The sequence below is a fragment of the Diorhabda carinulata genome, chromosome X (assembly GCF_026250575.1).
Source record: "Diorhabda carinulata isolate Delta chromosome X, icDioCari1.1, whole genome shotgun sequence".
Taxonomy (NCBI): domain Eukaryota; kingdom Metazoa; phylum Arthropoda; class Insecta; order Coleoptera; family Chrysomelidae; genus Diorhabda; species Diorhabda carinulata.
This window is the reverse complement of record NC_079472.1, coordinates 13,411,033-13,430,386: the sequence shown is the minus strand read 5'-3', so window position 1 is coordinate 13,430,386 and position 19,354 is coordinate 13,411,033. Positions and strand designations below refer to the sequence as shown.

Here is a 19,354-nt window from a genome sequence, read left to right as displayed (position 1 = left end):
CCTTCAACTTTATTTAAAGGTCCTAACTTTGATATCTTTGTTCCCACATTGATGTATATACAAATACCAAACTCGTTTTTCAATATAAAAACCATTTTTAATGTTGTCAGTTCAATAAAACACATGTTTACTTCAATTAGAACATATAAAGATTGTTGTTTGGTCCTGCAACTCCATTTAAAGGTCCTAACTTTGATATCTTTTTTCCCAAATTGATGTATATACAAATACCAAACACGTTTTTTAATATAAAAACCATTTTGAATAGTTCCAATTCAATAAAACATGTGTTTACTCTATTTATAACTTATAAAAATAATTTTTTTGAATCCTGCAATTTTAATCAAAGGATAATATTTCAATTTCTCTTTCCAAATTAATAAATATATCCATACCAGACATTAAAATGATTTTGAATCATGCTAATACAATATCTGTGTACTGTTTGTCCCAAAAATTCCAATTGTATACGTAATTTTGTTAAGTTCTTTACCTAATTTTTCCCACATGTCATAGTCGTTTCGGTTGCCTCTGACGTATAACATGTAATTGAGAACACTTGATCCACCGAGTACTTTTCCTCTGGGCCAATTGCACTGGCCATTCTTCATTCCGAGACAGGCCCTGCCGGTGTATTCTGTTTTGTAACTCCAATCTAATTTCGATAGTTGTAAATACGCAGCTAAGGATGGCACATCACTTACTTCGTTCTCATCGAAACCAGCTTCTAGAAGAAGAACCTGAAACGTTTGTTTGAAGATACGAGTAATAATATACAAAATAGTACAAGAAATTGAAGATTTGACGATTCGGTATTTTACATATACTAACTGACAAAAGTTATATGGTTGAAAAGTTTCTATTTTACTCAAGTAAGTGTCAGAATTTATGTCGTTTTATGAGGATGATTTTTCTTTGATACTTCCTTCTGAGTTACATTTTTTCTCGCCACATCACGCTCTATAAAGAGGTGGTAGATTTAGAATCTAGTGCATCCGTTAAGCATGATTTCATGAACCCGAATGCACATACGCAAGTCATTCTTTACACCCTCGAGCAACTGGTCCTCGTTGTATCCAAATTAGTTCTAGTACCCCAAACCATTGCCCTATACATGACTATTATCGTGTACATCCGCAGTAGAATATTTGGGTTACAATTCCAATTGTTCCCTGCGAAGTTTCTGCACAACATCAGGACTTTCGTGTCTCTATTGAGTCCAAGATATTTCTCCCCTATTCTCCACTCAATGGCTTTCACATCAAGTTTGATGGACTGGAGTTTTTTCTTCCTACAGGAGGTAATTAGGTAAGTCTTGTTGTTGACACCACCTCCTAGAGTATTCTCAAAACTCTCCCTTATGTACATGACTATGTTGTCGTCATATCTTTCGCGGGATAAGCTGAAATCAATCAGTCCGTTTGAGAGTTTTTTTATCCCTTGTGGACATCCTCTGTTTGCAGTAATAGAAATAGTGACCTACTTTCAATTCTACTTTTCTAGTGGATAGTAGCCATCTATTTGGAAGTTATCCCGTTTACTCCTTTTGCTTCTAATGCTCTTAGGACAGCCTCATGTGGAGTATTGTCAAAGGTGCCTTCTATGTCTAAGAAAACTTTACGTTTTTCAATTGTATCAGTTCAGTCTACCTATGATCTGGTTATTAACAAAGATGGCGGGGTGTACACTCCAGCATAACTGTTCTAATGTGGTTGTCGACAAATAATTTCGCAAAATGTTTCGCTGATTGGTCTGAAGGCTTCGGGATGTGTGGTGTCCTTTCCCACTTGGGGAATGAAATTTACTTTCGCCCTTCTCCGACTGCTTCGACCAAGGCAGTGTGGCAAGACTTCTTCCTGTCCTCTTTGAAGAAGGGCTGGAGAGATTCCGTCCACTACTGGCGACTTAAACAGCTCGAAGGTGTTCTTCCATCTTCGTAGTGTCCATGTTCTAAATACTTTCAATAATAAATAACGTTTTGGTGAAGGGCGAGGGTGAGAATCATAGAATTAAAATCAATTATTGACCCACCAGGATCTTCCAGATCCGTCTGCAATTGAACACACCTGGAACATGATTAGTTGCAGGCTGTTGGATTTGAAACATCTTCTACTGACATGGTGGAGCTTTACAATATAAAGTACAATTTCTAAATTAATTTCTGAGTGAAGTTGGGCTATTAATGATTAAATTTACATATTAGAACAAAAAACTTACTCTCCATTTGGATATTTCTGATATCCTGGAAGCCACAACTGCTCCTGCTGATCCTCCACCGACTACAATGAAATCGTAGTCCCTGTAAATCCTTTGAGCTTCCATAATAGGCGTTTCGGGGTCGAATTTGTTATAGTTAACGTACGAAAGTCCCGCCAAAATTAAAGGAATAAGCCAAAGGGTCGAACCGACTATTCCTATAGTTTTTACGGCCGTCGATACCAAAAGAGTTTCGAATACCATAATTATATCACAGGTAACTGAAAAATTATGAAATTATTTAAAAACCTTCAACATTATCAAACAGAAATATTCCTCGAAGAAGTTCTGCATATTTTCATGACTAATTTCGTGGTTTGAAAATTATTATCTAGAAAAGTCATGTTCAATAATTAGAGCATGAACAATTCTTCTCTCACTAACAATTTTAGAACAATTACACACCATAAAAATCTATGGGGGTTATTTTGTAATGTATAGGGTTGATACTTACTTAGTCTGACTAGTAACTAGGTATCTACTAATTTTTTTTTATGTTAGTCCGGTGGTCGGACTTTGAACATTATTATACGACGAAATATCTGGACTTTTCTTATCTTGTTGCCAAGATTTAAAAGAAGCATGACTATTTTAATGGATGCAGCGTCATCTCTGGATTAGCCTGGAAAAAAAATAAGATTTAAGTTTCGATGCATTAATATCGAGGAATATGAACGGAACGCCGGATTTTCTAGCTTATTTATGACTTTTTGAAAAATTGTCATTTGAAGATTTTCTGTTTATGTCATAATTTTTAAGATACGACAGGTAGTATTTGGATATATCTTAAGCTTGGGCTTTTCCAGTCTCTAGAGAGATTAGGTTCAATCCTTATAAACTATAGACTTCAAATAGCCCCCATGTCATTTTCCAAAATTCAATTCTCATGAATTTTCCGCCTATAAAATTTTTTTTCCGGGAACTGATGTCTTTTCCGAACTCCTCGTATCAAAAAATCTCTTTGCACAGGAATTTATCAAAATATGAGAGATTGTGGACCCCCTTGCATTGTATGGTCACGAAATAAATTTTTAGCACGTTTATATTAGCTTCACCTGTATGGGGGTTTGTTTATTTGTGAACTTTTACTGTTAGTATATCCCAGCACTTTAATTGCGTTCGTTAGATGAGCGTCAACCTCTAGATTCGCCGATCGTAGTTTCAAATCCCGTTTACGTTGTAAAAAAATTTCGGCAAATTTTTTTTTACGAATCATCATTGTAAATTTTTTCTCTACATCGAAACTTACTGCCCTCTGTTGGAGATTTACTATACTATCTGTATCAGTATTACTTTAGAATTTAATACCTTAAATTTATTATTTATATATTCTATTGTAGATTTATAATACTAATGACTAGAAAAAAATATTTTTGACAATAAATTAATCTGGAAACAATAATAAATAAAAGCGTTTTCACAATATTGTCGTACTTTTTATTCATTATTGTCTTATTTGGAAAAAAAATTATTTTTTTTAACTTTTCAGTTTGAGCTGCTTTGAAAGCTTGATGCTTTTAGTTTTCTTAGTCTTTATTTTTTCTGTTCCGATTTTCTTGCATCACAACGTTGCCATTCCACAATTGTAGATGCTATGAATTATTATTTTTCAAAAAACGTTTTCTCAATTGATTAATGTCAAGAATAAATTGGTACCTCAAATCGCTTCGGAAATATATGATTTTTTATAGAAGCGTAACAAATTTTTTTATTAAATTTCTGAATTTTTTGACTGAAAATACACGTTTATAGCGAAACTATGCAAAAAACTATGGGATATTTTTTAGAAGTGTACTAGATTTCTCTAACTTATTTAAAAAAATAATGTATTTCGCTAAAAAAAATGCACATTAATAATATTATTGTACTTTGATTGGTAAATGTTTGATGTCAGCTCTATTTTTGGTCATAAAAAGTCGAAAAATTATTTTTTTTCATTTTGATCATTTTTCCGGCGCGATTTAGATAGAAACGAAAGTTTTTTATTAAATCATTGAGAAACTTTTTCAAAACAATTTTTAGAGAAAAATCGAAGAATTTCTGGTTTGGCCCAAAAAGTGTTGAAAATTTGATTTTCTATGTTAGTTTTTAGTTTGATCTGCTTTAAAGCTTGTTTTTTAGTTTTCTTAAACCTTTTTTTGTTATGATTTTCTTGTATTAGAACGTTGTATTTCCACAACTGTAGATGCTGTGAATTTTTGAAGTATTATTTTTCAAAAAACGTTTTCTCAATTGATTAATGTCGAAAATAAATTGGTACCTCAAATGGCCTCGGAAATATATGATTTTTTATAGAAGCATGTCAAATTTTTTTATTATATTTCTGGATTTTTTGACTGAAAATACACCTTCATAGCGAAAATATGCAGAAAATTATTTATATTTCGCCAAAAAAATGCACATTAATAATTTTATTATACTTTGATTGTCAAATGTTTGGTTATGTTAGGTTAGGTTAGGTTAGCATGCACATGATTGGTAAATATTTGGTGCCCGCTCTAATTTCTGGTCATAAAAATTCGAAAAATTATTTTTCATTTTGATCATTTACCGGCGCGATTTAGATAAAGACGAAAGTTTTTATTAAATCATTATGAAACTCACGCAATGTTATAAATGAAAAACTAACCCAAAACTTTTTTAAAACAATTTTCAGAGACAAATCGGGGAATTTCTGGTATTTGGTTTAACCTAAAAAGTGTTGAAAGTTTGATTTTCAATGTTAGTGCGCTGAAAAAATAAACACAATATTGAAAATATCAATTTTTCATGACCAAAAATAGGGTGGACTTCCAAATGAGAACCCTTTGATTTCAAATAAATGGTTTTGCACCCTCGTGCATATTTATATCTAAGGGATATTCATCTTAGACGCGTTAGTTATATCATTATTATGATAATAAGTAATAACTATTATCAACAGTCTTTCATATGTCCACCATGATTATCAATTAGAATTCTTCGATTATGTGCAATTACATAATATCTTGAATCATAATCTACTTTCGTAATACTTTCTTCGGTTTAGTAACATTATCTTACTTCCTACCTACTATGAAATCTAGGTTATAGTGTTAATGAAACTTTCCACTAACATTTTTCAATTTTAATTAATACTAATTCATTTGAAACAAAAAGAATTTTTTACACGCTTTTCAAACAAGACTTTAATCGTTTATTTGATATTTTTCATAACAATAATCTAAGATTAACACATTTTTTTGTCAAAAATTGAATTATTCATTCTTCTAGATCAATAAAATCATGCCAAAGCTTCTCTAATTCCTCGATGCCGTGCTTGTAGAAGAATTTGTCTTTTGCATCAAAATAGGCTTCAGTTTCCCCAATTGCGTCTTCATTTGAGCTGAATTTCTTACCAGTCGTCACTGGGAACCAGATCTGGACTATACGCTGGATGAGGACGCAATTCGAAGTGTACTAACCATCGACATGTGAAGCCACAACCTTCCTAGCTGAATGTTGTGCGTGTGGATGCTTCGGACGTGGTTTACCGACTACAGTCCACTTAGATAATGATCGTTTTGATTCCAGAGTGAACTGATGGATCCATATTCCATCCATTCCCACATGTCGACACAAAAAATCTGATTCATTAGGACGAAACGGTGCTCCGAATCATCAACACGTTGTTGTTGTTGATCCACTGAGGGTAATCGTGGCACCCACTTTCAAAAAACCTCTATCAAGGTCAAACGTTCATGCATAATTGCAAACCCACTGCCTTCTGATATCTTCGAGGCCTCAGCTATCTTAAGCAATTTCAATTTACGATTAGAAATATGTTTTTTGTACGGTGACTGTACGACCACGTTTAAATTCAGCCAACCAATAACAAATTATTCTTTGCGATGGAGCAGAGTCTGGATAACACTTTTATCTTGTGCAGTATTTTTATTCATCAAAAAGCAATGATAAATTAACATACGGAATTGTTTTAAATCCATTCTGAAAATAACAAACGTAGTTTCACTTAAATGGTTGTAAATGACACCAAATGTCATTGTTAAAATAGATAGGAATACATCATTCAACTGGTTCCAATTATTTATGTTGTTTTTACTTTATTATCAATCAAAACATATACAGTTCTTCAAGATTTTGGGATGGTTTCAGAGAATATCATCTTCACTTGTCTTATAGATCTGTTGGCCGAATTTTTTTTTAGTCTTCCACCATTTTGTGGCTTTCGACTGGCTTCTATATATGATGGCTATATCTGATTCATTTACACAACCACAGAGCTCGATACCATACATCCACATAGGATTAGTTATACTTTTATACTCACTTTCCATGTGAGTCTATACACAAAAGGATATTGGTCTTGATTGGATGTCATTTAAATGTGTTGCTTGCTAATATGACTGTGTCTTCGGCGATGGTGTCCATAATGGTTCAATTATTTGACTTGTAGATCTGCCGTGTATAATACATAAAATAATGCTCCCAAGATGTTCCCCTCGGGTACTTTTTTTATTAATTTTTGTTTTTTTTGAACTCTCTCACGATTAGGTAAGATTTTGTCTCTTTGAAGTATGTGATTTAAGACAGTTTTTGATTTTATATAATCTGCCTGTATGCCAAACGTCGGGATTATCATTTTTTTACATTACCGCATCGTCTTTGTTGATTCTGTTTGTTTTTCTTGTATGTCGTGGTCCAAAATTAGTCAATACAAGGCTTATCATTGAGGAATCGGAAATATGCAAATGGAAACTCAAAATATGTAGAGGAGTGTTCGGTAATTTTTCTTCATAGAACTGAACCCTTAAAGGCGCTTCAAGGAAGATTTTTTTCATGTCTAAACTTTTCACAAGAGAAAAATGTTTTCTGGTCTTTTCAACAGCCCTAATTAAAGTATCTGTCAAACTGAACAAAAATCTCGACGTTAGGCGTAGAAAGAAAATAATATTGAAAGAATATCTAGTACAAATTTGGCTATTGTCAGTGCATTCGTTTTTTCTAATTCTCAAGAAGCAGTGGTTGAAGATTTTGGTTGGTGTCGCTAAGCACACTTATCAATGAATTAACAATTCAACTTCCCCTAGAATCTGATCTCATAATACTAAGTACAACGTTTTTAAAGAAAATAATAAGTTAGGTCAACTATACAATAGTCTTGAATACTGACTAAGCCGCTAAGCACCAACGAATAGAAAATAACATACAAAATGACCAAGAAAACATTCTGATTCCAAAGTGACGTTATGCGCGAGGCTTGTCAAATTTGAGCCGTCAATTCAGCATTCAGTTATGTGTGTATCGTGGTTAAACGTACATTGAATTTGCAGTACTCCTGGAGAAGATCTGAAATTTAGATTACGCAGTTTTGACAATGGAATAGTTAATGTCATCATTGTCTCGAACGTTTTTCTTTTTATACATTGCTCAAATGTGTATTGCGACACGTCTCCAGATTTCTTTTGAGCAGAAACATCCACGTATTGGTCCGAAATTTTTATTTGAGAACTAATTCTCATTTTATATGAGCAAATACGTTCAGATATCTCAAAGAAAGCATCATTCAATCATTATGATTACTTGGTATTATTTTCATTCCATTATTTATTAATATTATTCAATCAAATATTGAAATAATGATTAAGTAACCCCTTATGGCACGTACACTTTCGAAATAATGCGATGTGATCAATAGCAAGGCTGCGAAACTTGAAATACTTAAGGTCGCGTGTTGCTAATGGTACTGAAAAGAATTCGATCGGTAGAAAGTTTAAAAGTTACATAAATAGCTTGTAAGAAATTACCGTCTTGTCGTGTTTTGAATCGCAAGGAAACGTTTTATTGGATACATTTAACATTAGAAGTTACTTGGTTTATCTATTGGTTGGTATTGGTTATAAATTCATCATTGCTCTGAGCTGCCATCTCTTGGCCAGTGATTCGTCGATCACGTTTACTGATGAAACATTACGTTTATCTTCAGCGGTTGTAGTAGACCGTTCTGAAAGTTTTCTATCGCCGAAGATCCTGGTGGATACAAAGTTTTTCATATTGTACCTATATTCGTTAGGCAATTTTCAATATTTTAAAATGGAATCATGCATCCATTGTAATCACCGTGATTGCCATGTATTAATTAAAGGTGAAAGGTCTGTCTTTTGTTTCTGCTCTTTCTTGGGTAAAAATTGTCGTGTTTTGAATCACGAGAAAACGTTTTATTGGAAAAATATGACATTAGAAGAGACTTGGTTTATCTAATGTTTGGTATTGGTTAGGTTAGACAGATCTATAGATTCATCATTGCTCTGAGCTGCCATCTCTTGGCCATTGATTCGTCGATAACGTTAACTGTTCAATAATAATCGAAGGTAAGTGATCTGTCTTTTGTTAATAATAGCAGGCTTTCTGCTCTTTCTTGGGTAAAAATTGTCGGTTTTTCTTTTGTTTAAAGATTGGTGATGGTAAATTTAGAGGAAATTTTATTTAAAACAGTTTTATTTGTCCCGGTATAACCAGAAACATGATATTCATTAATACACAATTATCTACAAAATTTTAACGAACTTACATAACGAAATTATTTTGTGCAGCCTACATATGGCGTGAAAATGAAATTATATAAGATAAAATGGTCAACAAGAATGTGTGTCATCAGGTTACATGTTTATAATTATCACGTAATCAAATTGACGTGTATTTTATCTTTAAAACAAATATTTGAATAACGAAGTCTTCTAAGTTATGAAAATTAATCAAAATATCATTTATTTTTCAAGCTCAAACTACTAGAGCTCATGTTTGAAAAGTAATTGAACTAATAATCAAACAAAAAAACTTGAAAAGTAAAACAACAGACGAAAATTGTTCACTTCGCATTCACAAGTGGATCTGTTAATTTTATGAACGCAGTTGTTGTTAATTTTGAAAATTGACGCAAATTTTTTGATTTTCAATCATTTTGTATGGTCAGTTGTTTCACAGCCGTAAATTTTTTTAATTAACAACGCATCATTTTCACCATTTAGTAAAATAGATGTAGAAGACAACTTCAGTTGAATGGTTTGTCTATCGGCTTCTATAAAATGAATAAAGAACAAAGAATAATATTTGATGCCGCTAATATCTCAATTCCAACATTCTCATCAGTTTTCTTTGCTTTGATGTTATTGTTAACGACTTGTAAAAAAATTACTTTGTTTACAGTTAACTCAAGAAACGGTCTACTAATTAAAATGTAAAAATATTATGAGGTAATGCAACTAAAAGGGGGAGTACAAATCTGGATTCTGAAATTTAAAAATTATTATTTTTTGTTTATCTTTCAAATCAGTATTTATTCCTTTAGAAACTTCAAAAATTCTCAACGAATAATTGTCTTTTATTTAGTTCCGCTTTTCAGGAGATTCCAAAGATGTGAAGACTTTCTGACTTCCATGTTCAATTTGACCTACAACTCAATTAGGTGGTGGTCGGGCGATTGTGACAAATCATTACTTTAAGTACATTCTTCCCTTCTAATCCTTTGAAATACTCTTTGCACAGCAATGCTATAAGATAAATTTGTATGTCGATTAGACGCTAACCAGAACGTACTACATTTTCATTTAATATTTTTATAGCTCTATCTCTTCAAAATCCCTCTCAATTTTTACCAGGTCTCCGGTTGGTCTTTCACCAAATCATTTCCAAACCATCACCGAACCGTGGTTGACAATCGAGATAACATATGGATCAAACATCCGGTTTTCCTCTGACCTGCTCACAAATACTCTTTTCTTAGACCCAAAAGCCTCGAACTTTAACGTATTACTCCATGAAACTGTCTCCCACTTTCCCTGAGTCCAATTTTTTTGTTCTTTGGCCTACTAAACCTCTTAATTTTATTATGAGGTCTTAAAACAGATTTCTTCACTGTCGCCTTTCAAATTAGGCGCTGACCACAACGTACTGTATTTCCATTGAATATTTCTTATAGCTTTCTCTCTTCAAAATCCCTTCAATTTTTACCAGGTTTCCAGTTGGCTTTCCTCCAAAGCATCTCCAAACCATCACCGAAACGTGCTTGACAATAGAGATAAAATATGGATCAAACATCCGTTATTCCTTTGACTTGCCCACAAATACTCTTTTCTTAGACCCAAAAACCTCAAACTTCGACCCGTCACTCCATGAAACTTTCTCTCACTTTTCCTGGAGACCAATTTTTTTGTTCTTTGCCTTTCTGAAACCTCTTAATTTTATTTTAAGTTTCTTCACTGTCGTCCGCCGTTGACCAGAACTGGAACCTCTTGAAATAGATTTCTTCACTGCCGCCCTTCAAAGAGTCCAGATCCTTTCAATTTCCTTTTCACCCTAGAATTACTCATTGGCAGATCTCTAGTTTCATCAATTTATTAATTGATCTGAATTGCCTTTTCTGAACCCGTGATTCGTCGATCACGTTTACTGATGAATACATTCCGTTTATCTTCAGCTGTTATTTTTAATTCGGTGTCAATGGTACAGTTACATTTACCTAGACTTTGAAGATTTCCTTGGTTTTATCTGTATACGACCTTTACAATATCATGTTTATATGTTTTCAATTTCTTCTACTTGAAGAATCCTTGAAATTGCGGTTTAGATTGAACGAAGAAATATATAATTAAAGACAGGAATTGTGGTATACTGAACTTACTTAATATATCCTTAGATGTTGAATGAATTATTTCTTAAAAGTTTAAAATCGAAGAGAACCCACCCCAATTTCAAACTGAAGGGCTACTACTAGTGGAGACTACAGCTGGGCTTCGATTAGCAGTGAAGAAAAGGAGAGGACGAACAAAGCAAGTAGAGGGACCACCTATAGGTAATCCTGCTAATCCAGTATCATCTACTGGACAGTTTCTGCTACGTTACAGTTGCGGTATGGGTTTTGTAGTTGTCGTGGAACAACAAAACCTCGCAGAAGGGAAAATCTCGCTTAGATACTGAAACTTAGCTTGATTTAAGAGATTGAAGTAGTGGGTTCCGTTGATGGTCCCATGTACATATTAGACATCTACCAGGAGCACACTCCTCCAATCATAAAGAACACTTTCCCATAGAAAAACGAGTTTTGGCTCGTCATAAAAGATAATTTTTCTGCGAGTGAAGCAGCCAAAAGAGAAATGAACAATATGGTCGCCATGAACTGTTTCCTGTGCAAGAAATGAACCTTCAGTTAACCCCGAAAACTAGGGCTAATCAAAAATTTTGTAAGAGCACGGAACTGGTTTCAAATTTAAATAAAAATTCTTTGAGTGACGCTGAATTAAAGGGAGGTGTATTTGTTGTAACCGACGTCAAAAAATTAATTAAAGATCCGGCGTTCATTACTACCTTTAATAAAAAAGAGAATTTTGGAGGGTTTGTCAAAGTTACTGAAAACTTTTGGGGTAAAAAAATGCTCTTTTTACTTTCTCATCTAAAGTTTTTTCAGGAAAATATGGGGGCTTTAAGTTACGAGCTTTCGTTACAATTGAAAAGCGCTACCAAGGAAAATCGAAGCCCGCAATGTTTGGTTTTTTTAGACTTCGAATTTAGGTGACATGTAAAAACATGTTTTTTAGTGCTGATAATAAAACAGAAGTTTCATATGTACTTGAGACAAAATAATTTCTCACAAAAATGTGATCCAAATTACGAATAATCTTATCCACGAGGAAAAAGTGATTTTTTTGTCGCTCAGTGTAATTAATAATTGTATAAAACAAACAAAACATCAAATTTTGATGAAAATTAAATAAATTAGGGACATTTTAAATGAAAAAGCTCACCTCTAATATGAGTTAAAATAGCCCAAGTTTCAATACGATTCTCTAAACAATAAATTAATTTTTTTTTCAAATCTAAGCTAGAAATTTCGAAATAAACTTAAAAAACCCAGAAGCATAATTATTTTGTACTTAATTGGTCATTATTTGTCCAATAATTTTTTTTTTTAATAAATTACTCACTTTGAAAGTCTTTCTGTTCTACATCCACAAAACCATTATAATCCCAAGGATCCACCAAGTTTTTCAAAACACTTCACCTTTTCACACCACCAATTCCGGTATAAAAACTAAAAATAGCCCATTTTTCATTCAAACAATAAAACAAACAATAAAAACAAAGTACAATAACTAAATAGTTAAACTACCTGTTTAAAGATCGTGCACTATCTAACGATTCTTGGGGATCTGAAAGTGAGAGTGATGGTACATAGGGGAACTTATCACTGTTCTTGGTCTTGTTTTGCAAGAAAGAACGCGATGCATGAAGAAGGGATGTAGAGGAAATACACGTTTAGTGCACGCGTTTTCAACATGAAGCACATAAGGTTCTCTTCAATTAAACATTATTACATAACGCGTTAATCCATAGTGAACTTATTACATAGGAAGTATGTTCTTGAATTGTAATTAAATTGGTTGAAGAATGTGAATAATATCCGTGATTGAATTTTTTTTTATAAGTTCATACATTCATTAAGATACTATACCTAATTGATTTTTTTTTTGGAATATATACACTACGTCTACTTAATTTGGAACAATCCGGAAAACTTTTTTATTAGTGGTTTTATAGAAAAAAGTTATTCCTGATAAAAAGTTCTGCATGGTCCAAAAGTTAAAAAGGATGACCCATCAAATCGATGTTTTGACTGTTCAAAAACGTTTTTGTTTGCGAGAGCTCGTTGTCGAGGATGATTCGTCTTCTGCGATTGGTTTCTCTGTTTTTTGTCCATCACTTTAGGTAAACAAAAGCTGGTGTTTTTGTTTGTGCCTCGTGCGCGAATAAGACCCATTAGTCGATTGCTTAGACATACATAAATCTATGATTCGTCGCCTGTTACGATCTTATAGACATTTTTTGAAGCACGGCGATTAAAGTTTTACAGCATTTTTTGCACCAATCGACACGAGCTTTTTTGAGCGATTGTCAAATTATGCGGTATCCAGCGCGAACAAATCTTTTTGACAGCCAAATGTTCATACAATATTGAATAAATGCAAGTGGAAGATAAATGTTTCAAGTATCTGTAAACAACTCAAATAAACCTCGTATACTGCTTTCAAAAATTGATATCTGATGATTGCATTTTAACTTTTGGACCATGCAGAACTTTTTATTATAAAACCATTAATAAAAAAGTTTTCCAATTTAAGTAAGCACACTGTATATTTAAAAAATATATAAAAATCTAATGGCAATCCGTCCGGCCGTTCTATCTGGCCGATCTCGTTCATTTTTTTTTTTTGACTGTACGGTATTTATGCCTAGATTTATCATCTCATACTCAGACGTAGTTTTAGTCTAAGAAAACTGAGTAATTCAAGCGCTTTCATTTGAGATATAATACGAAGGTTCTGAATATGTCAAATTTGACATTGCCATCATAAAGTTTGACATTTTTAATTGTGAACGTACTTAGAACGTGTTGTCATACGAGTGTCATAGATTTACGCATGTCTATGCAATCGACTTCTGGGTCTTTCGAGACGAGCCAAATCCGGCAAAATATGTGCGCGCACGAGGCACTTCGCAACACGCGGCACGAGACAACGCGAGGTCTCACAAACCAAAACGTTTTTGAACAGTCAAAACATCGATTTGATGGGTCATCCGCCGTACAATTTTTAGCTCCACATTCAATGATTTCTTCTTATTCACTTAGATCAAAAATAAATTACGAGGTCAACTTTTTCTACACCTGAATCACATGTTTTAGAAATACCTCAATCGGAATGCAAGAAATCATTCAATAATTGGTTCAAACGCGTGCAAAAGTGGAAAATATTTTGAAAAGCAATAAAGGCGTATACACTTATGAATATTGATTTTTATTTGTCTATCTCCAAACTTACCTTTGATGGACAATAGCTCTTTCGAATTTCGCATTCCTTCATCATTCTCTTCTACGTTTTATTTGAAAATAAAGAATAAACCACGTGGCCAAAAAAATTTGCTAAAGATTTCGATCATCGTATAAAAAGTGTGAATTTAATTTTATATTTTCAAATTCGTCATTTAGTGGACTAAAAACTTTGAAAATAATTCCCACGCGTTTCTAACTGCGACTTTATTCCCTGTAATATAATCCGTTCCTGGGATATGGCCGACGATCGTAATTAGTTGCCCACCAGGTATATTAAAGATACTTTTTAAAATGTTGCTATTTGTTTTAGCCTACTGATGAATATTCATCAATTTTTGCCCACACTTTATATAATAAATTAAGAAATGGGTTCATTTAGGCGCCATCGACAAACTAAAATTTTTGTCTTCAATCCACTTTCTACGTTATTTATTTCAATTTGTTTACATACAACAAAAACGAAAGGAAAAATATTTAAAGAGCATTATGTAACAATGAAATAAATCAGCCTACTTTCATATCACTATTAATAATTACTTTGTTCGTTTATCTTGAAATGCACCACATGCAAATCGCATTATCTAATACTTTCTCTTCCAAGTTCATTATTAATTCTTCTGTAACAAACTAGGTATAATGGTGATTTTGTCATCGTGAATTAGATCACCGGATATTATTCCTCAGTGAAAAATTTTCGTAACGCCAAGATATACACATTTTTTACGATTTTGCTGCAACTACTGGCAACACTGTATTGAAATTTTATACGAATATATTTTGGAAGCTGATACATCCAATGAATTCGTTTTTATGTCTGACTCTCACAGAGGGCGCTAGTTACACGGTTCGTACCAAGTAGTATTGAACATAACTTTTTTAATCTTAGATAGATTAGAAGTTTTCAAATTTGGATCATTGACTTATTAGGTTTCTAGGTGTGAACCAAGATTTGCTCTCAAAATTACCATTAAAGAAATTACTTTGAAAACAGAAATAAATTTGAAGGAAAGGCCCTTCGAGAGCCCTCCGCGCACTCGGATGTGCGGACAAGGCCAGTACGAGCCTGAATATAAACATTATTTTTGAAACTGCTCGATAAAAAGTTATTAGAAAATACTAAAAGAAAGTGAACATTTTATATTAGACTATCACGAAACGTGAATAAATTAGAATTATATTATTTACAACTAGTTTTACATTATCCGGAGCAAATGTATATATAACAAAGGAAAATAAAACACAGTTTAAGTATAAAAGCTTTTATTTAGAAAGTAAAATAGTAAAAATAACATTTTAATCAGTTTAGATATTTCTTATATAATAATATTGTTACAAAAAAAAATAAGAGGGAATTTACTAAAGAAATTCGGAATATAAAATTTAGTTATGTACTCTCCTACTGATCCTGGCAAGGATAATGATACTAATTTATGAAATTATCGTATCGTCATTAATTTTTGACTGATTTACCAAATTTTCCACTTTTCTGATCAGTCAATATGGCTGAAAAACAAACTCGAGTCTTAAGATTTAGTTACGTACAATCCTGCTGATCCTGGCAAGGATAATAATACTAATTTATTAAAATATTGTATCGTCATTAGTTTTTGACTGATTTCCAAAATTTTCTACTTTTCTGACCATTCAAAATGTCTGGTAAACAAACTCTAGTCTCAAAATTTATTTACGTACAATCCAGATGGTCTGGCAAGGATAATGATACTAATTTTTCAAAATATTGAATCGTTATTAGTTTTTGACTGATTTCCAAAATTTTCCACTTTTCTGATCATTCAATTTGGCTGAAAAACAAACTCGAGTCTCAAAATTTATTTACGTACAATCCAGATGGTCTGGCAAGGATAATGATACTAATTTTTCAAAATATTGAATCGTTATTAGTTTTCGACTGATTTACAAAATTTTCTGCTTTTCTGATCATTCAAAATGTCTGGTAAACAAATTCGAGTCTTAAAATTTAGTTACAATCCTGCTGATTCTGGTAAGGATAATGACACTAATTTATGAAAATATTGTATTTTCATTAGTTTTTGACTGATTTACAAAATTTTCTACTTTCATGATCATTCAATTTGGCAGAAAAACAAACTCGAGTCTTAAGATTTAGTTACGTACAATCCTGCTGATCCTGGCAAGGACAATGATACTAATTTATGAAAATATTGTATTTTCATTAGTTTTTGACTGATTTACAAAATTTTCTACTTTCTTGATCATTCAATTTGGCAGAAAAACAAACTCGTGTCTTAAGATTTAGTTACGTACAATCCTGCTGATCCTGGCAAGAATAATGATACTAATTTATGAAAATATTGTATTTTCATTAGTTTTTGACTGATTTACAAAATTTTCTACTTTCATGATCATTCAATTTGGCAGAAAAACAAACTCGAGTCTTAAGATTTAGTTACGTACAATCCTGCTGATCCTGGCAAGGACAATGATACTAATTTATGAAAATATTGTATTTTCATTAGTTTTTGACTGATTTACAAAATTTTCTACTTTCTTGATCATTCAATTTGGCAGAAAAACAAACTCGTGTCTTAAGATTTAGTTACGTACAATCCTGCTGATCCTGGCAAGGACAATGATACTAATTTATGAAAATATTGTATTTTCATTAGTTTTTGACTGATTTCCAAAATTTTCCACTTTTCTGATCATTCAATTTGGCAGAAAAACAAACTCGTGTCTTAAGATTTAGTTACGTACAATCCTGCTGATCCTGGCAAGAACAATGATACTAATTTATGAAAATATTGTATTTTCATTAGTTTTTGACTGATTTACAAAATTTCCTACTTTCATGATCATTCAATTTGGCAGAAAAACAAACTCGTGTCTTAAGATTTAGTTACGTACAATCCTGCTGATCCTGGCAAGGACAATGATACTAATTTATGAAAATATTGTATTTTCATTAGTTTTTGACTGATTTACAAAATTTCCTACTTTCATGATCATTCAATTTGGCAGAAAAACAAACTCGTGTCTTAAGATTTAGTTACGTACAATCCTGCTGATCCTGGCAAGGACAATGATACTAATTTATGAAAATATTGTATTTTCATTAGTTTTTGACTGATTTACAAAATTTCCTACTTTCATGATCATTCAATTTGGCAGAAAAACAAACTCGTGTCTTAAGATTTAGTTACGTACAATCCTGCTGATCCTGGCAAGAACAATGATACTAATTTATGAAAATATTGTATTTTCATTAGTTTTTGACTGATTTACAAAATTTCCTACTTTCATGATCATTCAATTTGGCAGAAAAACAAACTCGTGTCTTAAGATTTAGTTACGTACAATCCTGCTGATCCTGGCAAGGACAATGATACTAATTTATGAAAATATTGTATTTTCATTAGTTTTTGACTGATTTACAAAATTTCCTACTTTCATGATCATTCAATTTGGCAGAAAAACAAACTCGAGTCTTAAGATTTAGTTACGTACAATCCTGCTGATCCTGGCAAGGACAATGATACTAATTTATGAAAATATTGTATTTTCATTAGTTTTTGACTGATTTACAAAATTTTCTACTTTCTTGATCATTCAATTTGGCAGAAAAACAAACTCGTGTCTTAAGATTTAGTTACGTACAATCCTGCTGATCCTGGCAAGGACAATGATACTAATATATGAAAATATTGTATTTTCATTAGTTTTTGACTGATTTACAAAATTTCCTACTTTCATGATCATTCAATTTGGCAGAAAAACAAACTCGTGTCTTAAGATTTAGTTACGTACAATCCTGCTGATCCTGGCAAGGACAATGATACTAATTTATGAAAATATTGTATTTTCATTAGTTTTTGACTGATTTACAAAATTTCCTACTTTCATGATCATTCAATTTGGCAGAAAAACAAACTCGTGTCTTAAGATTTAGTTACGTACAATCCTGCTGACCCTGGCAAGGACAATGATACTAATTTATGAAAATATTGTATTTTCATTAGTTTTTGACTGATTTACAAAATTTCCTACTTTCATGATCATTCAATTTGGCAGAAAAACAAACTCGTGTCTTAAGATTTAGTTACGTACAATCCTGCTGATCCTGGCAAGGACAATGATACTAATTTATGAAAATATTGTATTTTCATTAGTTTTTGACTGATTTACAAAATTTCCTACTTTCATGATCATTCAATTTGGCAGAAAAACAAACTCGAGTCTTAAGATTTAGTTACGTACAATCCTGCTGATCCTGGCAAGGACAATGATACTAATTTATGAAAATATTGTATTTTCATTAGTTTTTGACTGATTTACAAAATTTTCTACTTTCTTGATCATTCAATTTGGCAGAAAAACAAACTCGTGTCTTAAGATTTAGTTACGTACAATCCTGCTGATCCTGGCAAGGACAATGATACTAATATATGAAAATATTGTATTTTCATTAGTTTTTGACTGATTTACAAAATTTCCTACTTTCATGATCATTCAATTTGGCAGAAAAACAAACTCGTGTCTTAAGATTTAGTTACGTACAATCCTGCTGATCCTGGCAAGGACAATGATACTAATTTATGAAAATATTGTATTTTCATTAGTTTTTGACTGATTTACAAAATTTCCTACTTTCATGATCATTCAATTTGGCAGAAAAACAAACTCGTGTCTTAAGATTTAGTTACGTACAATCCTGCTGATCCTGGCAAGGACAATGATACTAATTTATGAAAATATTGTATTTTCATTAGTTTTTGACTGATTTACAAAATTTCCTACTTTCATGATCATTCAATTTGGCAGAAAAACAAACTCGAGTCTTAAGATTTAGTTACGTACAATCCTGCTGATCCTGGCAAGGACAATGATACTAATTTATGAAAATATTGTATTTTCATTAGTTTTTGACTGATTTACAAAATTTTCTACTTTCTTGATCATTCAATTTGGCAGAAAAACAAACTCGTGTCTTAAGATTTAGTTACGTACAATCCTGCTGATCCTGGCAAGGACAATGATACTAATATATGAAAATATTGTATTTTCATTAGTTTTTGACTGATTTACAAAATTTCCTACTTTCATGATCATTCAATTTGGCAGAAAAACAAACTCGTGTCTTAAGATTTAGTTACGTACAATCCTGCTGATCCTGGCAAGGACAATGATACTAATTTATGAAAATATTGTATTTTCATTAGTTTTTGACTGATTTACAAAATTTCCTACTTTCATGAT

At 32.2% G+C, this 19,354-nt stretch overlaps 2 protein-coding genes across 2 annotated transcripts in view; one reads left to right on the top strand and one right to left on the bottom strand.

Moving 5' to 3' along the window:
• The window catches only part of LOC130901605 (uncharacterized), a 37,240-nt gene extending 34,450 nt beyond the window's left edge, over positions 1–2,790 (bottom strand). Inside the window, exons 1-3 of the mRNA XM_057813088.1 lie at positions 2,711–2,790; positions 2,218–2,477; positions 494–740 (exon numbers count right to left, since the gene is read on the bottom strand). Coding sequence (XP_057669071.1) covers positions 494–740; positions 2,218–2,460 — 490 coding nt within the window. The 5' untranslated portion in view covers positions 2,461–2,477; positions 2,711–2,790. The remainder of the gene's footprint in view (positions 1–493; positions 741–2,217; positions 2,478–2,710) is intronic.
• The window catches only part of LOC130901607 (flotillin-2), a 255,397-nt gene that overhangs the window by 95,044 nt on the left and 140,999 nt on the right, over positions 1–19,354 (top strand). The gene's annotated exons all lie outside the window — the stretch shown is intronic.